The sequence below is a fragment of the Asterias amurensis genome, chromosome 9 (assembly GCF_032118995.1).
Source record: "Asterias amurensis chromosome 9, ASM3211899v1".
In the NCBI taxonomy this organism is placed as follows: Eukaryota; Metazoa; Echinodermata; class Asteroidea; order Forcipulatida; family Asteriidae; genus Asterias; species Asterias amurensis.
Genome location: NC_092656.1, coordinates 13,663,850 through 13,684,607, shown reverse-complemented (window position 1 = coordinate 13,684,607; position 20,758 = coordinate 13,663,850). Strand labels below are relative to the sequence as shown.

The 20,758-nt window shown below is 39.1% G+C and overlaps 1 protein-coding gene across 1 annotated transcript; it reads right to left on the bottom strand.

Annotated features, from left to right (window-relative positions):
* Positions 1 to 74: 74 nt before the first annotated feature.
* LOC139941365 (translation initiation factor eIF2B subunit epsilon-like) lies at positions 75 to 20,700 on the bottom strand. Its single transcript, XM_071937823.1, has 15 exons — positions 20,492 to 20,700; positions 17,270 to 17,394; positions 16,149 to 16,334; positions 15,214 to 15,385; positions 14,511 to 14,666; positions 14,020 to 14,105; positions 13,026 to 13,145; positions 12,152 to 12,252; positions 11,085 to 11,230; positions 9,417 to 9,645; positions 8,040 to 8,147; positions 7,273 to 7,487; positions 5,395 to 5,475; positions 4,911 to 5,084; positions 75 to 3,342 (listed from the first exon to the last, which is right to left on the bottom strand). Exons 1-15 carry the CDS (start codon positions 20,621 to 20,623, stop codon positions 3,286 to 3,288), a joined length of 2,088 nt encoding a protein of 695 aa, XP_071793924.1. The 5' UTR covers positions 20,624 to 20,700; the 3' UTR covers positions 75 to 3,285.
* Between the last annotated feature and the right edge of the window lie 58 nt (positions 20,701 to 20,758).

Below are 20,758 nucleotides of genomic sequence, written 5' to 3'. Positions count from 1 at the left end.
TGATGGGTGGTAACCAACTTTCCTTATCAATTCATTATTCTTATGAAATGTACATGATTGGAACTGTGTAAGCAATGGACGAGTCAGGGATGAGAAATTTCAAACTTTTATCTGAAGGAAGTGGACACTTATGGTAGTTACTCAAAATAATTGTTAGCATAAAACCTTACTTGGCAACGAGTAATGGGGAGAGGTTGATAGTATAAAACATTTTGAGAAACGGCTCCCTCTGAAGTAATTTTCCACGACTTTGATTTTGAGACCTCAGATTTAGAATTTGAGGTCTCGAACCAAGCATCTGACAGCACACAACTTTGTGCGACAAGGGTGTTTTTTCCTCCATTATTATCTCGCAACTTCGAAGACCGATTGAGCAGGTTTGTTATTTTATGCATATGTTGAGATACACCAAGTGAGAAGACTGGTCTTTGACAATTACCAATAGTGTCCAGTGTCTTTAAGTCAGACTTGTGAAGAAAATCAGCGTTTTTGTCTTCCTCATATAAAGAAATCCTGCTATGTGATCTACTTCACTGGTGCTGAGGACACTAGATTTCTGTGAAATCTAAACCAAATGTAACCAAAAGGTTGAAATGCAGTCATTGCATAACATACATGATAAAATATATATCCTAGTTTAGACTCTTCCATTAGCAATGACCCTCACCCCGATAAGTTAATAACTGGAAAGATTGCTGCCAACTTGCCTGTCAAAGTCTCGCATTATACAATAGTATGGCATTGTTTGAGTGGAAATAAATGACAACCCAGAGTTTCTGAATCTTTCCCATGCTCAACTGCAGAGTTAAATTTCAGAATTTCTGGAATAATATACTATTGACAATATCGTTGTCACAATGAAACAAAGAGTAAACCAAGTGAAACAAAGAGTAAACCAAGTAAAACAAAGCAGGGAATCATGGAGTATTAACAACAGTATGGTCTTGAAACAAGACTAGAATGAGTGGGCTTTACCTTATAGATCTTTATCACGGTGTGGCCATCTTGATTTTTTACTCCATTCCAACTCATTGTAACCAAACTGAGGCTGGACGAAATAATAGTCTGGTGCCATGTTTACTGTTATTGGAACCAGGAACATGACTAAGAGGGTGACACGGTGATAAAGGTCTATTGACTGTGAACATGTTAAAGGGAAATGTTGTCTTGGATCAGGTGAGTTGATTTATGAAAAGTGTAACCTACCGCGGCACATCATTGTGGAGTTAAGTTTATGACTCCACAAAATGGCCAATTGTGTTAGTTCGAGGCATATTTGTGTGGATCGTTATATTTTTACTTTTAAAACATCTTTCTGATCATATGCATTTTAAAACAAATGGTTTCAAACGCTTTTCCTGGACCAATTTGACCCACCCCAGGCAACATGTCCCTTTAAGCATTTGAACATTGGGACCTGCTAGAGTGCAGGTGTTTTTGTTCTTCACTTGTTAAAGCATTATACGTGGGACCGGTCTAGTATCAGGAAGGTTCACATCCTCATGCATCTGTTTTCTGGTTGGCTGGGAGGGTTGGCTGTACTAGTAATTAACCCAAGGTTGGCTGTACCAGTTAACCAAAAGTTAGGTGTACCAGTAGTTAACCCAGGGTTAGCTGTCATTGCTCACCAAGGGTTGGATGTACATGTATGTAATAGTAGCTTATACCCTGACACTTGATTGTTTAACCTTGCTTTGCTTGTTTCTGCATTTAAATAAGGGAATAAAAGGGTAGCGACGAGTTCTTACACGGCCGTTTAAAGCCATTGGACCCTTGTGGTACAGAAAAAAAAAAAAAAGTTCACAGATTTACAAATAATTTACAGGGTTTACAGAAGGTAATGGTGAAAGACTTCTCTTGAAATATTAGTCCATGAAATGCTTTACTTTTTGAGAAAATGGTAAAACAATATAAATTCTCGTTAACGAGAATTTCAGATTTATTTTAAACACATGTCATGACACGGCGAAACGCACGGAAACATGGGTGGGTTTTTCCGTTGTTGTCTCCCGACTCCGATGACCGATTGAGCCTAAATTTTCACAGGTTTGTTATTTTGACGTAGAAGTTGTGGTACACTAAGTGTGGGCCTTGGACAACACTGTTTATTGAAAGGGTCCAATGGCTTTAAAGCCGGCAGGGTCCAATTGACGTGTATTAAAGGCCCAAGCCGAAGACGAGGGCCATTAGCGCACGGCAACGACCCTGCAAGAATTTAAACAACGAGTCACTACTCTTTTATTTCCATTCATAAATGCCCTTTTGTTAAAAAACGAAAAAAACAAAAAAACAATTACAGACACTTTGACAGTTGAAAATTCGAGGTTTGTGAAGAGTCTGTTGCGCGTGGGTTGTGTGTATGCGCGTGCAATTAGAAATAGATTACGCGCGTGCGCTTAGAACTAGGTTACGCGCTGTTACTAATAGCTATGAATTGCGCTCCGCGTGATAATCTTGCGAGCCTGACACGCGGAAGCCAGCCGGTTATAAACACTGGTCATTATCAACCGTTTAAACACCCCCACCTGACACGCTCTCCACCAATAGGAGTAGAGAAACTGTCTGGGGTATTTATGAATGGTATTTTTCAACACAAGTAAAAGGAAGCAGACGTGGTGGGATACGTCTGTGGTCAATTATTCACGTACACAATTCTCGCAAGTATCCATTTACTCTTAATCGATGGGATGTAATTTTGTTCTGGTCTTATTCATAAGTCATAAGAAAGAGTCAACTGTGATTCACAACTCAAGTCTGATGACTTGACCACATTGGATGTGCAAGCCTTAACAGTCCATCAAATGTTTCAAACGGTCAATTCAGAGGCAAGATGTAACACAACTTTACCGCAGCAATTTTACTAGGTTTTTTAAAATAACAACCTGAATATCATAAGACATTGACTTTGCCTTTATATATGTATTTATGTTATAAATAAAAGAGAGATATATTTCCTATGTGCAGCTCCAAGAGCAGGTCGAGTGTGAACATTTAGTCGACTAGTGACCAGCAATGTTCATGCGCAGTGACGCACTCACTTGAACGACTCCCTTTGGAAGCTCTTCCACCTTTTCACTATAGTGTCACTGGTTTCCCTCTGCACTTTATACATGTTAGCATGGAACAGGCTATCGGAACCACGGAAGAAACCATGGTCATGAGGCTGGTTTCAAATGGTCGACCAGTAGTCAAGCAATGATCAACTTTTAGTTCACCATGGTGTGAACTCGAACTTGCTCCTAGTAGTTGAGGTTTGTTTTCTTGTTGTTGCTATGGTAACCTTTCTCAATCACTATCACTCTCCTCTTCAGCTTCCTCTAGCCATTTGATGAATGGTTTAACCTGCCATCAAAAATACAAATTTTAGAATAAAGACCAGTATTTTTTGAAGAACCCAGTGCACTTATCGAAAAGAGAAGGGGCTCGCCTTGGTGTTCCTGGCTGTGGCTGCTGTATGCGCCATAGCACCTTGTAAATCCTTATAAGGTGCTACATAACTGGGTCTCATAATTCATAACTTAATAACCAATCTTTCTGTATAAAACTAAGTGCCTTGAGTACCTTGTTTGATAGATACGTGCGCTATATAAGACTTCAATATTATTATTATTCTTATTATTATGAGCTGTATACATATCCAGACCTCGAACTTCACTCTTGAAGGGGCGCAGCAACTTTTCCTCCATAAGAGGCACTTCTATGGGGAAAATGTAAGTTTGTAATTAAACCTTGCTGAGGGCACCACAGATAAAGCACAGGGCACCATGGCAATTGCTGTAGGTGCCGTGGGTTATTTTGAGACCTGCATCAACCTCTCCCCATTACTCATTACTCATTTTATGCTAATAATTATTTTGAGTAATTACCAAAAGTGTCCACTGCCTTTCAGTTTCTAAAATAGTTGCAAATCATTATTTGGGTCTGGGCGAAGATTAAAAAAAGTGCAACAGAATGAAAATTTTGCTTGCTTTAATTTAAGATTTGTGATTTTAAAAATGTCCCTTGTACTATAGACCTTTCCATTGTTGATACACAAACCGTGCTGGTTGACCTAGAAGGCCGAATGTTAGCAAAACTATCAACTGTGTTAACAAAGGTTCTGACCAAATTCAACATTTTTGGTAAACTTTCAGTTAAAGGCAGTGGACACTATTGGTAATTGTCAAAGACTAGCCTTCACAGTTGGTGTATCTCAACATATGCATAAAATAACAAACCTGTGAAAATTTGAACTCAATCGGTCATCAAAGTTGCAAGATAATAATGAAAGAAGAAATCACCCTTGACACACGAAGTTGTGTGCGTTTAGATGGTTGATTTCGAGACCTCAAGTTCTAAACTTGAGGTCTCGAAATCAAATTCGTGGAAAATTACTTCTTTCTCCAAAACTATGGCACTTCAGAGGGAGCTGTTTCTCACAATGTTTTATACCACCAACCTCTCCCCATTACTTGTCACCAAGAAAGGTTTCATGCGAACAATTATTTTGAGTAATTACCAATAGTGTCCACTGCCTTTAAACAAAACATCTCCCATGATTGGTGGCTTTGTTTCCAACAAATTCAACACATTTTGTTTTTAATAGTTTAGTGTGACATTGTTACAAACTTTCCCCATCTGTTTTTTTTTTTAATTTATGGCTTTCCATATTTTCCATCCTCGGTTGGCAAAAACTTGGGCTTTGACATTGCGTTAGAAAGATCTATTCCCCTAAATGAATTTAAACCAACTTGCAAGCTTAAGATTTGTTCATACGACTCTTTCATTCATAATTACTTCCATCGATCATTGTCAATAGGAGCCCTTCCAACACAGACCCTAGTCATTTAGGCCCTCGTTTGATCAAAAATAACCATCACAATCGGAATCATTTACAAGGAGCCCGATTGAAGGTGTCATGTTAAGTTTACCTGAGTTCTAATTTGTTGCCTGTTTGATGTGATGATTTCACTGTCTGTTGAACACACTGCGGGAGTATTGTACCAGTGCAGTATCATGTCCTCTCCCAGAATGTCTGCTTCATAAAACAGCAGCAGGATTTTAGGAAGCACCATAGCAGTAGAATTGCTTGTCAGGCAGTACTCCTGTACATGTAAATGAACCGAATGTCATTGTTAGAAATATTTCTAGGAAATCATAATTTTTCACTCGTTCTTCCCTATAAATTACTTCATTTTACACTTTACAGGAAATTTTGGAACTTGTTACAGTTTCAGGAGGCAACCAACCACACTGCAAACATGGCAAACACATGGAACATTTCAGAAAAGAACAATATATTTATAGCTCCCCCAAAAATGTATGTGGAGTTTCAAATGTGAATGTGAAGATTGCAGATTTCCTGGAACTATGTTATTGTTATATGTACAGGATATCAGTCTAGTGTTTACCCACCTCCAAAGCACCAAGGCAATCCAGCTGTGACTCAGCACTCTTGATGTAATTCTCAAACAGTGGAAGCATTTTATTCAGCAGCTAGTGAAGGAAAAACAAAACTTGTCAGTCAGCAACTCAAAACTGAAAACATCTTCAGATGGTACACAAGAAATACAAACATTTCCTCCTTAAGCCCCTTTCACAAAAGAGCAATTTAGCAAGGGTCCCTCACTCAAATGTAGCATGGATGTAAAATTTTACAAAATGTACCCCATGTAAGGGCTAACTATTTTTTCTACTGTCCAAGTTCTCTTGCAAAATCTTGTCAAACATTGCTACACTTTACAACCATGCTAAAATTAAGCAAGGGACCCCAGTTAAAGGACTTGGGTACCTTTTCAAAATGTCCATAGATTAACATTACACTAACAGGGTTTGAAGATAATGATAGTTGAAAGCTTCCCTTCAAATATTACTTACTGAGGTGCTGTAGTTTTTGAGAAATGAGTATAACAATGTCATGAAAATACGTTTGTAAATGATTAAAATAATTTTTGTCTCATGAGACGAAAATTAGTTTCATGACATTGTTTCACTCATTTCCCAAAAACTACAGCACCTCAGCACGTAATATTTTCAGGGAAGCTTTCTACTATCATTATCTTCAAACTGTGTAAGTTAAGTGTAAATCTGTGGACATTGTGTTTTTTGTCCTACAAAAGTTACATAGACCCTCTAAATTGCTGTCAAGTGAATGGCACTTTAAAGAATTATGAAGTGTTTTTTTCCAACAGTCATTTCAAGAATGACATCTGAAGCTTAGTTTCTTTGTTTAGTTTATGTGAGCTGTTGGAGAAAATTTCACTTTGCCGCACACATTTATGTCTTCATTAACTAAAATTGAAAGAACTTGCCCAGAATTGTGACTGGCACCCCTGAACAATCATATTGACTAATAGGGAGACCGACGCTGGGGAGCTCAGTTGGTTGAGCACCAGAACGTTAATCCAGAGGTGGTTGGTTCAAGTCCCACTCCAGTCAATTTTTCTAGAGTTGTTCAAACCCAAATTAATTACAAGTTTCCCTTGTGGTACAGGAATTTAAATGAAGCTAAGTTTAAAGGAACACGTTGCCTTTGATCGGTCGAGTTGGTCTTTGAAAAGCGTTTGTAACCGTTTGTTATAAAATGCATATGATTAAAAAGATGTTTTAAAAGTAGAACATAATGATCCACACAAGTATCACTCGAAATTGCGTTGTTTTCCTTTGACCTCGTCGACAAACACAGTCGGCCATTTATAGTGTCAAAATTTTGACTCCCATAAATGGCCGACCGTGTTAGTTTGCAAAGTAAAAGGAAAACCACGCAATTTCGAGGCAAATGTGTGTGGATCATTATATTTTACTTTTAAAACATCTTTCCAATCATATGCATTTTATAACAAACAGTTACAAACGCTTTTCAAAGACCAACTCGACCGATCCAAGGCAACGTGTTCCTTTAAAGGCACTGGACACTTCTGGTGATTGCCAAAGACAATAAAAGACCAGTATTCTCACTTGGTGTATCCCTTAACGGATGCATACAAAACAAATCTGTAAACATTTGGACTCAATTGTTTATCAAAGTTGCAAGAGATTAATGAAAAAAAAAAAAAAAACACCCTTGCTGCGCAAATTTATGTACTTTCAAATGCCTTTTCATATTTCAGTGAGAAATTACCTCTTTCTCAAAAAATACGTTACTATAGAGGGAGCCCTTTCTCACAATGTTTTGTACTATCAATAGCTCCCCATTGCTGGTTACCAAGAAACTTTTATGCTAAACATTCTTTTGAGTAACAACCAATAGTGTCCGGTGCCTTTAAAAACTGGGATGTTTATGCATTTGCCTACCCTCTTGAGTGCTGGTAGTAACTGAGCGGCTGTTAGAGGTTCAGCTGCTTTGAGGTGGGGCATCTCCATTATTGCTTTGACTACTAGTTGGTTAAGCTCCTTCATGGATACATTATAGGCATACTTTGAAGAGTTGACTTCCAGTATTAAGTTTTCTACCTTCACATTCTCGTCTACAGTGCGTTGTAAGCTGTCTACAACTTCATTGTAGAATACTGTGGGATAGAGAGATTGGGTGTAAAAGGCAAAGTATAAAGGTATACCTTTGATTTTTGGAACTTTCCGATATTGTTTAAATCCTATAACCGATAGAAATCTCATTAAACACAATTTTAAGCAAATCTGTCAATGCAGGAAGAATTATCCCAAATAGGGATACACAATATAAGAAACATTCCTGACACTAATGCTTCCCTGATTCAAATTTTGGGGCATAAAAACTGAAATCTTTCTCCATAACCACATTAATTTTAAGTGAAATGTTTCTCAAAATGCTTTATACTATCGAAAGCCGCTTTAGGCTTGTAACCAAAAGTTGTTATTGCCATTAATTTCCTTCCCTTTAAAACACATAATTGGGGAAAAAAGAAAGAGGAAAACCCAAATGGGGGAAAACCCACGCAATCAGGTAGGGACTGAAAACACAGACCACATGTAAGGCTCTGCGTCTGAGGTGAGATTCAAACTAGGGTCCACAGGTGTGTGAAAGGCAGGGAAAGAAAGCACTGAGCCAACCTGATGTAACAAACATGTATGAGTTAACCTACATTTAGTATCGTCTGGTGGGGGTGAGATTGAGGTCAGTCTGTCATCATCTTCATCTTCAGAATCTTCCAAGCTACTTGCTCCATCTTCCTCAACAGATATATTTAAACCTGATCGAGATAGAAGGCAAATGTTTTCGAAAATCAAGATGGTAACCGCTGTGAATATACAAAATTCACCTAGCTAACAGGCAACCTTTTGGTCTAGTCGTAAGACTTCTGAACCAGAATGGCAAAGGTCAGGGGTTCAAATCCAACCTAAACATTCATCAGTGGCAGAATTATACATTTTCATTTGCAGGGGGGGTGGCAAGAAGGGGCAAAGACATCATTTATTTAGGGGGCTATCTAATGGCATGTCGTTGCCGAGCGGATAAGAGCTCTGAACTCAAGCTCTGGTGTTTCTGGTCAACACAGTGTGGAATCGAGTCTCGGTCAGGACACGTGGGTCCTTAAGCAAGACACTTAATCAATGCTTCATCCTTTGGATATGATGTAAAGTCGTTGTTCCCATGTGTTGTGTAACACACGTAAAAGAAACTAGTGCACTTATCATAAAGAAAAGGTGTTTGCCCCATTATTCCAGGTTTGACTGACTGCATAGCCACAGCATCTTGTAAACCATTAGATTGGGTCTTACACTTCAAACATAGCCCAACATACCATGCAGGAAAATACGGAATGTTGAAGTGCATGGAGCGTCACTTAGTGGTGGATCTGAGAACTTGTGTGAAAGGCAGAGAAAGAGGTAATTTCTCAATCAAACAATAAAAGTATTCAGGTTTGAGGTCTTTTATTACATATGAATCTAAAAGCAAAATTATTTGTGCAACAATGGTGTTTTTTCTTTCATCATTCTTTTGCAACTTTGATAAACAATTGTTATTGTATGCATATGTTGGGATACACCAAGTGAGAATACTGGTCTTTGGCAATTACCAAAAGTGTCCAGCGCCTTTAAAGGCAGTGGACACTTTTAGTAATTGCTCAGAATAATTGTCAGCATAAACACTCACTTGGTAACGAGTAATGGACAGCTGTTGATAGTTTGAACATTGTGAGAAACGGCTCCCTCTGAAGTAACATAGTTTTCGAGAAAGAAGTAATTTTCCACAACTATGATTTCGAGACCTCACAATTAGATTTTGAGGTCTCGAAATCAAGCATCTGAGAGCACACAACTTCTTGTGTCAAGGGTGTATTTTTTTCCACTATTATCTTGCAACTTCGATGACCAATTCTGTTAAAATTGTCGCTGGTTTGTTATTTTGTGCACATATTGAGATACACCGAGTGAGAAGACTGGTCTTTGACAATTACAAGAGGAGTGCAGTGCCTCTAAGAAGCAAATAGGAGGTCACTGTAATAAGATATTTTTACCTAGCAGTTGTTGTCTGAGGACTTCTTCCTCCTCATCTTCATCTTGTGTTGCATTCCATACATAGCCTTCACCCCCTTCCCCAATAACATCTATATCCACTGGAACATCCCCAATCGGTTGCATGGTATGGTCCATGTCACTGTGGTCCTGGTCAAATACACTGTGGCCAGGGGGGTATCTTGTTAGGAGTGTGCCTGGAGGGAGGGTGACACCAGGCCCCACTTTGACCTGGAAAAAGTAATTGAAACATTTGAATCGTTTTCACTTTTGTCGTTGAATGGTTTACATGTTCATTCATAAAAAGTGAGATAGACAGCAAATTGTTAAAAATAACAGAAGCAGTTACAGAACTAGACATTTCCATTTGAGGGTCGGGGGTGGGGGCAGGCAAGGGCAACAAAATAAGTAGGCTTTGAAACTTTGCATGGTGGAAATACGATATGGAAAGGTAACACCATGTAATGACTATTCTCTACAATCAGAGCATACTGATCGAAACGGCAAGTTGAGAACCACCCTAACTCATTTAGAGATAGTCATTACATGGTGTTACAGCAAACCTTTCCATATGGCAACAAAATAGTTTGCAAGCAAGAAGTGCAAGACACAGTGCAACATGTGTATAGTTTTGGTTTAACCCATATACACCGATGTGTGTTTTATAGCACTGTATACTCAGTACTTACCCGAGTTCTGTGAAAAACAGTCACAGGCATGTTATTAGGGTATATGGGTAAAAATTAGTTATTAATAACAATAATAATAATAAAGGAAACTTGTAATGCGCCATGTCTGTCACAGGTGACACTCCTGGCGCAGGAACCCTAACAAAGCTAACAACTGAAGGAACTAATTAAACACAAAATAAACAGAAGGAGAAGCAGCTTGTGTGAAGAGGTGGGTCTTAAGTTGGTTCTTGGGCGTGTTGAAGAAAGTTTCCTTTTTGAGTTTGATGGGGAGTGAGTTCCATAGGGAAGGACCAGACCGAGAGAAAGAGCGGTTTCCCAAGGAGTGATGAGAGAGGGGTAATCAGAAAAGGTTTGTGTCTTTATTACTGTGAACTTTATTATTTGAACTGCCTCTAGCTACCGGACATTCTCAGTGGTTTAGTTGGTAAGACACTGCTCTAGAATTGCAGTGCTTTAGAATTGCAAAGGTCATGGGTAAAATGCATGTGATTTTTTTTCACAAAGCTCAAGAAAGTACTGAGTTTATGGGTAAAACCATATTTAATATTCTTTAATTAAAGGAACACGTTGCCTTGGATCGGTCGAGTTGGTCTTTGAAAAGCGTTTGTAACCGTTTTTTATAAAATGCATATGGGTAGAAAGATGTTGTAAAAGTAGAATACAATGATCCACACAAACATGCCTCGAAATTGCGTGGTTTTCCTTTTACCTTGTCGACTAACACGTCGGCCATTTATGGGGGTCAAAATTTTGACTCCCATAAATGGCCGACCATGTTAGTTCGCACAGTAGAAGGAAAACCACGCAATTTCGAGGCAAACTTGTGTGGATCATTGTATTCTACTTTTAAAACATCTTTCCAACCATATGCATTTTATAAAAAACGGTTACAAACGCTTTTGTTTTGACCAACTCGTCCGATCCAAGGCAACGTGTTCCTTTAAACTTGTATGTATTGAGCTGTCTTTGAGAACCTACCCCGAATGAGATAATACATCCAGAGTTTACAATGACGCTATCTTTGATGTGAACCCTGTCACATAGAACAGCCATGTTCAGCTTGCAGTCAGATTCTATCGTTACGTTGTCCCATACGTAGGTGTTCTCCAGTTTGACATTCTCACCTAGTGGAAATGCAAAGTAATTCGGTTAGAAAAATCATTGATTTATACAAAGGATTTGAAATGGGAATTTTTTTAGCTTATAAAGGCCAAGACCATGGCCAAATTTCATAAGGCTGATGACTGGTCATGCTGGTAAGCAAGATTTTGCATCTTCTCTAGCAGAAATTTCATATTAACACACAGAGTGTGTTTTATAAACATCAATGGATACTGCATTGTGCATCAAATCTGTTTATAAGAACCACCGGCATGTCAGCTTGCAGTTTGCGTTGTTTGTGGTGACACATGGGTGAGCGGCAGTCAGCTATGAAATGAATATTATGCTACAGGTTGCATCATACCCTAAAGGCTTTATGGATCATTGCTCCATTTCATAATGCTGCCTAGTGGCAGATTGTTTGCTTACGGCGCGAATTTCCATTTCATAGCGTTGCATAGCACCGTATCACACAAAGCAATGCTTACCTTCCAATGCTAACTGTTTGAAAATGAATGGCGTAACAATGCAAATCCAGGTGGATGAGCAAGCTGGCAATTAATTTTCTTGCTAACCTGTTTAGTATGCTTACGCTTATACTAAAGCAAAATTTTCTGCAAAAGCAAGCACAAAAATTTGCTTACTGTTAAGCAGTGAAATGAAATTGGCCCCTGATCCTCAGACGAAAAATCAAATCATGAAAAAAAATAAAAATAAAAAAAAGTACAAAATAATACTAACACGAGAAATTAAATAATATATTTCAGAGGCACACTGATTTACATAGTTTAAGTAGAATCAATTTGTTGCATTAAATGGCTTAGAAATACACTGAAGCCAAAGATGCCCAAAGAAAACACCATGTTATCCAGAATCAAAATCCCTTAAAAGCTCTTGATACATAAAACCTACCTTGGGAAATATTCCCAAATTTGTATACTCACCTATTTGACAGTTTTTACCAATAACTGAATGTGTGATAAAGGTGTTAGTGCCGATAGTAGTTCCCTGACCCACAACGACGTCTTCCTGTAGAATACTACCCCTGAAAGCAGATTCAGCATAGAATGGCACCATGTTAACGCTTTTTACTGCCAAAGTAGTACAAGTACAGCAACTCAGCAAGTTATACTTCGAGGGAATATTTCTACTATCATTACTATGTAAGTTTAATGTAAATCTGTGGACATTTTGAAAAAGTACTCAAATCTTTTAAGTGGGCGTGAAGAGTGGATCAGCCTTGGCCCTAAGTAAAACTAAATTACAAGCGAGCAAGGCATGCACGGGGAGATGGATTACCCCCCCCCCCCCCGAGAACAAGGTTCCCTGTACACACTCCTCTCCCTTTCTTCATTCTTATCTTACCTAACACATTTTACTTTAATATCACTCTAAAGACCAATCACCAGAATCAAATTTTGAATCATAATTTTGAACAAAGACAAGTTTACTAGGGTGGGACTTGAACCAGTGACGATCGGTTTTAACTCGCCTATTTCGGCAATATTTTTGTTAGGGGTAAATATCTCAGTTTGTAGATAAATCAGGTTGCAGGTGTAAAGCCCGATTCATACTTCCTGCTAATGCGAATGTGATATGAATTTTGACGTCACAAATTCGCAATGAATAATTCGCAGCAGTAGAACTGTGCTCAACGTTTGCAAATATTTGCAGCAAAAAGAGTTGTGACGTCAAATTTGCTTCACATTTGATTCGCAGGAAGTATGAACCAGGCCTTAGTCTTGCTCTTGTTCTTGTTCGTTCAACCCCAAATAAAATAGAACAACAATTAACATAAATGCAAATAAGTTCACTAACCTTTCTAATGTGACATTACTGGCTAAATATACATTGTGCCTGCCAAGCTTGTAGCCTTCTCCTTCAGCTGTTAAGTTGTCTGGCACCATTGGGTGAGACCACCTCCGAATCACATCCTTACTACAAGGAAAGACATGTATCTCATTAATTAAAATGTTTAATTTAGTTTAAGCATTTCTCAACACATAAAATGTTCACAGGTAAAGTATAGGCCCTACCTTTGGTTTTCCAAATTGTAGATATATAAGATAAATCTGATTTCATTGCAAAAATGTGGTAGCATTTTTAAGAGATTCCCAATACCAGATGGTTTTGTCTGTGCAAGAAAAATAATCCCTCATTGGAATACTCAATCTGAGAAATGTTCACATGTTAGTTTTATTGTATACATCTACATTTATATAGGATTAAAACAATTAAACGGTTCCAAAAACCAACAAATAACTTAGATGACTTAGCTCTCATACATGTCACAACTTCAGTCTAGTGTACTAAACTGTTTGGCTGCGACTTTATTAATAATAATAATAAGAATAGTGGTTTCTTATATAGCGCGCATATCCGTCACTCAGTAACGCTCAAGGTGCCTTAACATTCAGTGTTTTCCTGCATGGTATGTGGGGTACATGTATGTTTGAATTATGAGGTTTACTCCAGCATGAGGTTTACTCCAGTAGCACCATAAAATGCTTTTAAAAAGTGCTGTGGCACAATATGCTGTTGATCAAACCAGGAACACCAGGGCAAACCTCTCCTTTTTTCAATAAGTGCACTGGGTTCTTTTACATGCGTTACACAACACATGGGACCATCGGCTTTATGTCCCATCCAAAGGACGAAGCAATGGTTAAGTGTCATGCATAATAACACCAGTGTCACGACTGGGACTCTAACCCACACTCTGCTGATCAGAAACACCAGAGTTTAAATTCCGTGCTCTTAACCGCTCTGCCTGGACACTTCCTTACTCTTTGGAAATGAATAAACTACATACCTTATAGAATCATACATTGGTAGATTTGTAACTCTTGCTGCATACTCTTCTTCTATGACGTGAACATAAAGCTTGTTGCCTTCAATCTATATTGATGAATATAAAGTTATAAATAAATGGTGAACTCAGTAAGGGTGCCAACATCAATTTAATAAACAAACCGTCCATTTTAGGTCTGACAGCATGGTGTGTGCATGGAGAACTGATTTGTATTGTATTGGCCCCATTTTGCAGTATTTATGACCATGCAAGGGCATGTGTAAACTGAATTAGCGTAATGCAAATCAAGTAAAATTTATTTTGTTTTTCCTTGTTTGATATTATTTTATTTGGCAATTAATACAAGAAAAGAATATTCAGGTCCAATAGTTGTAAATTTTGGTCCAATGACCAGTTTGAGTTACTGGGATTTTACTGATACCCTGCCTTTAACACACCCTTTCTTGTGTGAAATCCCTTAACCCTCAGAATCCCACAATCTCGATGTTTACCTCTTCATTAAGAAGTACCCCACGGATGAAATCTGACATAGTCTGGTAGTCAAAGTTGTCGACAAACAGCTCAGCGACCCTAGGTGAGCAGATACTGATGTGGCTGTGCATCAGGTCATAGCGTAGACTCATCTGACAATTCTCCTCAAATAAACTCTGCAAGGAAACCCAAAGTGCATGTAATCTTCTACATATTAACTCAATCTTCTGAATACAATCTGAGCATTAACATCAAAACAATGAGTTGGTAAACTAAGAACATATTTTAAACCTTAACTGTCAGAGCCCCCTTTTTTCTAGCATTTTGAACCATAAATGCCTAGCTTTTTGAGGTTGTTCTTAAAGGGAAGGTCTACGCTTGGTAATTACTCAAAACAAATATTAACTTAAAAACTTACTTGGTAACAAGCATTGGAGAGCTGTTGATTGTAGTATAAAACATTGTGAGAAAGAGGTTATTTCCCACTAAAATAATAAAAGACTTCAAGCTAGAAGTATTTTATTCCTATCTGAAAGCACACAAATTCGTCCAACGAGGGTGTTTTTTCTTGCATAATTTTCTCGCAACTCCGATGACCAGTTGAACCCAAATTTTCGCAGGTTTGTTATTTTATGCATACAATGGGATACACCTAGTGACAATACTGGTCTTTGATAATAACCACACGTGTGCAGTGCCTTTAAACCATTTGAGATAACTCACCAAGGGAAACCTAGCTTTTGTCTTGCCGTGCATTTTCTGGTAGTTGAGTATCCTTTGTGTGCTGTCTGTGGCAATCACAATCTCATCTTCTAAGCTCCTTGTTCTGTGACCAGGGAACGCCTTCTTGAAGACTAAAGTCATCGCGGAGGATTTATCAGCCCTAAATCGCTCTCTGTAAAACAAAGGAAAATTAGTCTTCTACATATTTTCTACATAGATAGTCTTAAAGCAAAGTCGATCAGCCGGTAGGGGACACCAGCACAACTCGGCTTTGGAGCTTCGTCTGCTGGCCGCCCCCGGCGATTGGCTAACCAGGTAGCCAGGGAAGGGTCTCCTACATAAAGCGCACCATTGCCTGTTTCTGCATTTGGTGATTTTTGTAAAGCAGTGTCAAAATTAATGGCTAAAAGAACTTATGTTTAGTCTATGGTAAAGTTTGAAGTTTTATCGCGTAAATAAAATCTCACTATAGCACCTAGAAAACACAAGAAAAACTCTCCTTGTCTCCATAAAAACTGTGTGAACTGGGAAAGCTAAGTCTACGCTACAATATGTACAGTAATACAACACATTCTTTATGACCATAAAGACTGATAGCGTTTCTCAGATCTTTGAGGGTACATGACCTGTTTGCGGATGGTGCGGCCAGGGATGGTTGGTAACTACTGTCACCTTGCTAAATAAGATGAATTTGAACTTCATGTGAAAGTACTGTTGACAGTTTGTTGCTGTTTTCTCAGCAAGTAGCGCTATACTCAACTGAAACTTTCACATGTGACTTTTATGGTATCTTTCTTTATAATTTTGCCTACAAATCTACATTACGTTGACAACCAATCTATAAAATGCATGACCCTACTTTTCTTGCTGGAACCATGAAAATCTAGTAAAATTTCGACCCTTGTGGGGAAACTCTTGGTCCTAGGACTACTCACTTATGCTGATCAATTAGCTCTTTTAGCGGCATGTTAGACACGAGATCACCACTCACTAGAACAAAGTGAGACCTGATCATAGATTTACGTTCAATCTCTCGTAGAGCATCCCCCATGGAGCCGCAGCCTTCTGATACTATGGTTGTGACCGTACAGTGAGAGCTCTTATGGTTCCACTTGGAAGCCCTGTATGGAGGAGGGGTGGACAAAAATTAGTTTAAGAATCACAAATGCCACATCAAAAACCTTCTCCTGGTTGGCGCCTCTTGTCTGATAATAGCACTGCACATTTTGTCAGACAAGTAACACCACTTGTAAAAACTTTGAAAAACACTCAGAACAAGGAAACAGAGAGGCATCAGAATTACATCATGTTTTAGAACAGAATAGACCGTGAACTTCTAAAACTAAAGTTGTCCCAAAATTGTTTGAATACGGGAAAATTTGCATGGTAGACCCTTCTCATTTACATTTTTTGGTAGCACATTCGTGCTAGCTAGTAGTTAGTAACGTAGTTCAGGCATTAAGCCTGGGCGAACAGTGAGACTACTAGTGTTGTAGTTGCAACTATTGATTGCTTAGTCGAGTTGTGACTTACCATTTTTCAACTACTCGCTTAATCGTGCCTCCACAAAAATAAATTTTAAAAGTATAACATTATGAAAAATCACACAAATTACTGACAACCAAAAATCATATAGCGCCCCGTAGCAGCAACAGTGCACAAATCGGATCATAACCTTTTGCACAGGTGCTCCTTTGTTTTAGCAGCGGCGCGGCGGCGCTGTACTGCTCAAAAACATTGGGAACTACGATGATCCTAACTATTGAATCGGAAATGCTATTCCCCGTGGGCGAATAGGTCTTTTTGATCGCCGTTGCGGATGGGAGTAATAGTGAATGTCATGTGAAGTACGTTCCACCAATCAAATGACATGGATCTGTATGTCAGTTATATAATCCCAGCTACATGAACCTGTGTTGTGAACCAATTGTGTCGCTCAAGACTATTCATGACAACATAATTTACTTATAAACACAATCAGACATCTTTACATACTAGCTATTAGGCCTGATACAGAAAATTATACTTTGATATTTCACAATGGAGACAAACTTACCGTATGTGTTGTTTGAGTTGATCTGCATGAGCACAGCAAAAGACAAACACTTCCTGCATCCCTGCACTTGCAAGGAACTCTAGAGTGTAATCTATCAGCGGGCAGTTTACCAGTGGTAACAAGGCCTGAAATAATGAAATATTAAATAACACTAATAGTAATAAACACTTGGAAAGTTGTTTTGTTTAGTACGACCATAGCTGTGTGGTGATTATGCAATAAACCAGCCAGGCGTGACGGCATGAGTGGCCAGGTCCGTTATTGCATAGATTACAGGGACCTCAATAATGTAACCATCAGGGATGCGTTTCCGCTTCCAAATATTGAAGAATGCCTCTAGATGGGGTGTTAAAAGGGAAGGCATTTTTCAATACACTAGATATGAGTTGCGGGTATTATCAAATTGAAATGCCCCAAAAAGATATGCACAAAACTGCCTTTATCACCAGGTACGGGTTAGCAATGCCCCGGCTACTTTCCAGTGGGCTATGACACTAATACTAAGGGGTCTCACTTGGGAACGTGTTTTGGCATATTTGTTGACATTGTAATTCTAGGAAAGAGTTTTCAGGACTCAATAGAACTGGTAGAACTAGTTTTTGAAATGAAAAGTATTTAGTGTGGAGAAAGACCAGCCTCACGAATAATATGCACAAAACCTGATGAAGAGAATGCTTAGAGTTCATGCCCTGGCTAGAAAGAACATCGGGGCTGAACAAACTTACCAGAAGAAGAATTATCATTTAAAACATAACTACCATGACTACTGTCTGTGCATTTGAGGAGGGTGATTGTGCACAAGCTTAACAAAGCCTCTAAGATATAGAAGAGTTTGCGGTAACACCATGTAATAACAATCTCTAAATAAGTTGGGTGGTTCTGAAAAGAACCGTTGGGTTAACTCGACGTTTCTAAGCCTCTAAGCCTCTAATTACCTCCTGTACACATTGGTGAGACCCGGGTCTCATGTAGTGGTGCAGTGGGGTGTCATCTTGGGGTGACACTAGACAGCCATCTATCTCTACGCCAGCATCTGAACATAGTATGTCGCAAAGCCTCGTTCGCACTTTATAGAATCGGCAAAGTGCGCCATCTTCTCAACTTTAAGCAAACTACAGAAATTCTGGTCCACTCATTTGTAAGCTCTCTTCTGGATAACTGCAACTCTCTCTTGTTTGACATTCCCCAAAAAGACATAGCTAAACATCAACGTATCCAGAATTCCGCTGCCCGTCTGGTTTAACGTTCTACTAAGCGCAAACACATCACTCCGGTTCTAAAAGAATTACACTGGCTTCCCATCTCTTTTAGAATTCAATACAAGCTCCTCATCACTACTTTTAAAGCAATCCATGGAACATGCCCCAGCTACCTGTCTGACCTCATCATCCCTTATGTTCCAGCCTGTCCACTCCGTTTTTCATCACAACATCTCCTCACCATACCATCCGTACGAACTAAATCCTTCAGTTCAAGGACTTTCTCGACCCATATATATCACTAACATCTATTTGTTGTAAAACTCTTGAGCATATTATTCACTCTCATATAATGTTGCATCTTGAAGTCATCATATCCTATCAGGATGAACAACATGGTTTACGTAAGGAAAGATCATGTGAAACCCAACTTGTTAATGTTATAGATGATATCACAAGATGCCTAGACACCAAAAGCCAGATGGATCTCATAATGGACTTCTCCAAAGCTTTCGACAAAGTACCCCACCAGGGACTCTTAAGAAAACGTCAGCAAGTGGGTACATCCAAGGTTCCCTACTAAAATGGATTGAATGCTTCCTCACCACTCGCACACAACAAGTTGTTATATATTTTTTATAGATGGAGAGTCATCCGCCCACCTGTGTTACATCCTGACATCCGGAGTATCACAAGGTACAGTCATGGGTCCTCTCTTATTCATCTTATACTTAAATGATCTTCCTAAGTCTTTAACTTCCCGGGTTAGAATGCTCGCAGATGACTGCGTCGTCTACTGAGAGATGACTTCACTAACTGAAAGTACAGAGCTACAGAAAGACATACAGATTACAGAACTGGGCATCTAAATGGCAAATGGAATTTAATGTCTCCAAATGCTATGCACATAACGCGTAAAAAGACACCACTCACAACAAGCTACTCTCTCAATGGTCACGACTTGGACAACGTTATTAACTTATATCCCATACCTATTTAGGGTTAGGGGTACATATAAACAGTTCCTGACTTGGGCACAGCACATCGGCAAGGTAGCTACAAAGGGAAACCAAATTTTAGGACTCATACGTAGAAATCCCCACAGCTGTTCCCCACGAGTAAAGGAAGCAGCGTACAAGACCTTAGTCCTCCCACGCCTGGAGTATTGTGCTAGTATCTGGGATCCATTTCACACAAAAAACATAATCCAACTTGAGGCAGTCGAACGCAGAGCTGCATGATTTGTTTCAAACAGATACACTAAGACCGATAGTGACTCCTCAATTATCTCAACTCTGGGTTGGAAACCTCTCGAGGAGCGCAGAATGGCTGCACGCCTATCCTTACCAGGCCTGATACTTCACGGAGGCAACGGAGGCAATTGCCTTCGTTGCCCCTTGCCATTGCCTTGGTGCCCTTGAAATGCTCCAGTAGAAATTTACAATTTCCTCATAGGGTGCCCTTTGTCAAAGAGAAAATGCCTTGGTGCCTTTGCCCTTTCAAAAACGAAGCACACAGGCCTGCCTTACTTTACAAGTCCATACATCATAGAGCTGCAATAAATTCTGATCATCTAAATCAAAACCCAAACAAAATGACTGGAGTACAAACTCGTTCAACAAAATCAATATCCTTCATCAGAGTACCCGCAAACAAGGATTGCTACATACACTAGTTCCTACCGAAAAACTACAGCAGAATGGAACCTCCTCCCAGCTGCTGTAAGAGAAGCTCCCTCACCTGATACATTAAAAAAAGCCTGCACAACTTAAACCTGTTAAATATCAAAAGTAGAGCGCATTATAGTAATTAGAGTCCCCAACACCACACACCTGCAACCTATACATCCCTACATTGGGAGATTGATTGCAGTATAGATCCAGATCCAGACCCACAACATCTGGATTGATGGTGGAATAACTTGGATTGAATAAGTTTGTTGAGCAAAATATTTTGTTAGTTAATTAAAAATAAAATCATCAAAGGATCAGTTGTTAGCTCTAAACCAAGTGATCATCCTCACCCGTGGTCTCTCCAACGTGATTGGTGCAAACTTCACATTAAAACTATCAGCTAATACCACGGCTTGCAGAACATCTTCTTGCTGCAAAACGTTGTCTCCTTTTCCTTTACTTTTCTTCGTATTCGCCGCCATGATGTGCGTGGTGATGCAAGTTCATGAGTTCGACGACTGCATGCTGCATGTGTGTGTGTGTTGACTTTGATTGCGAATGACGGTCGTTTACGGTAAGTAATCCAAACTCGACACACACACGCGTCCAACTGAGAT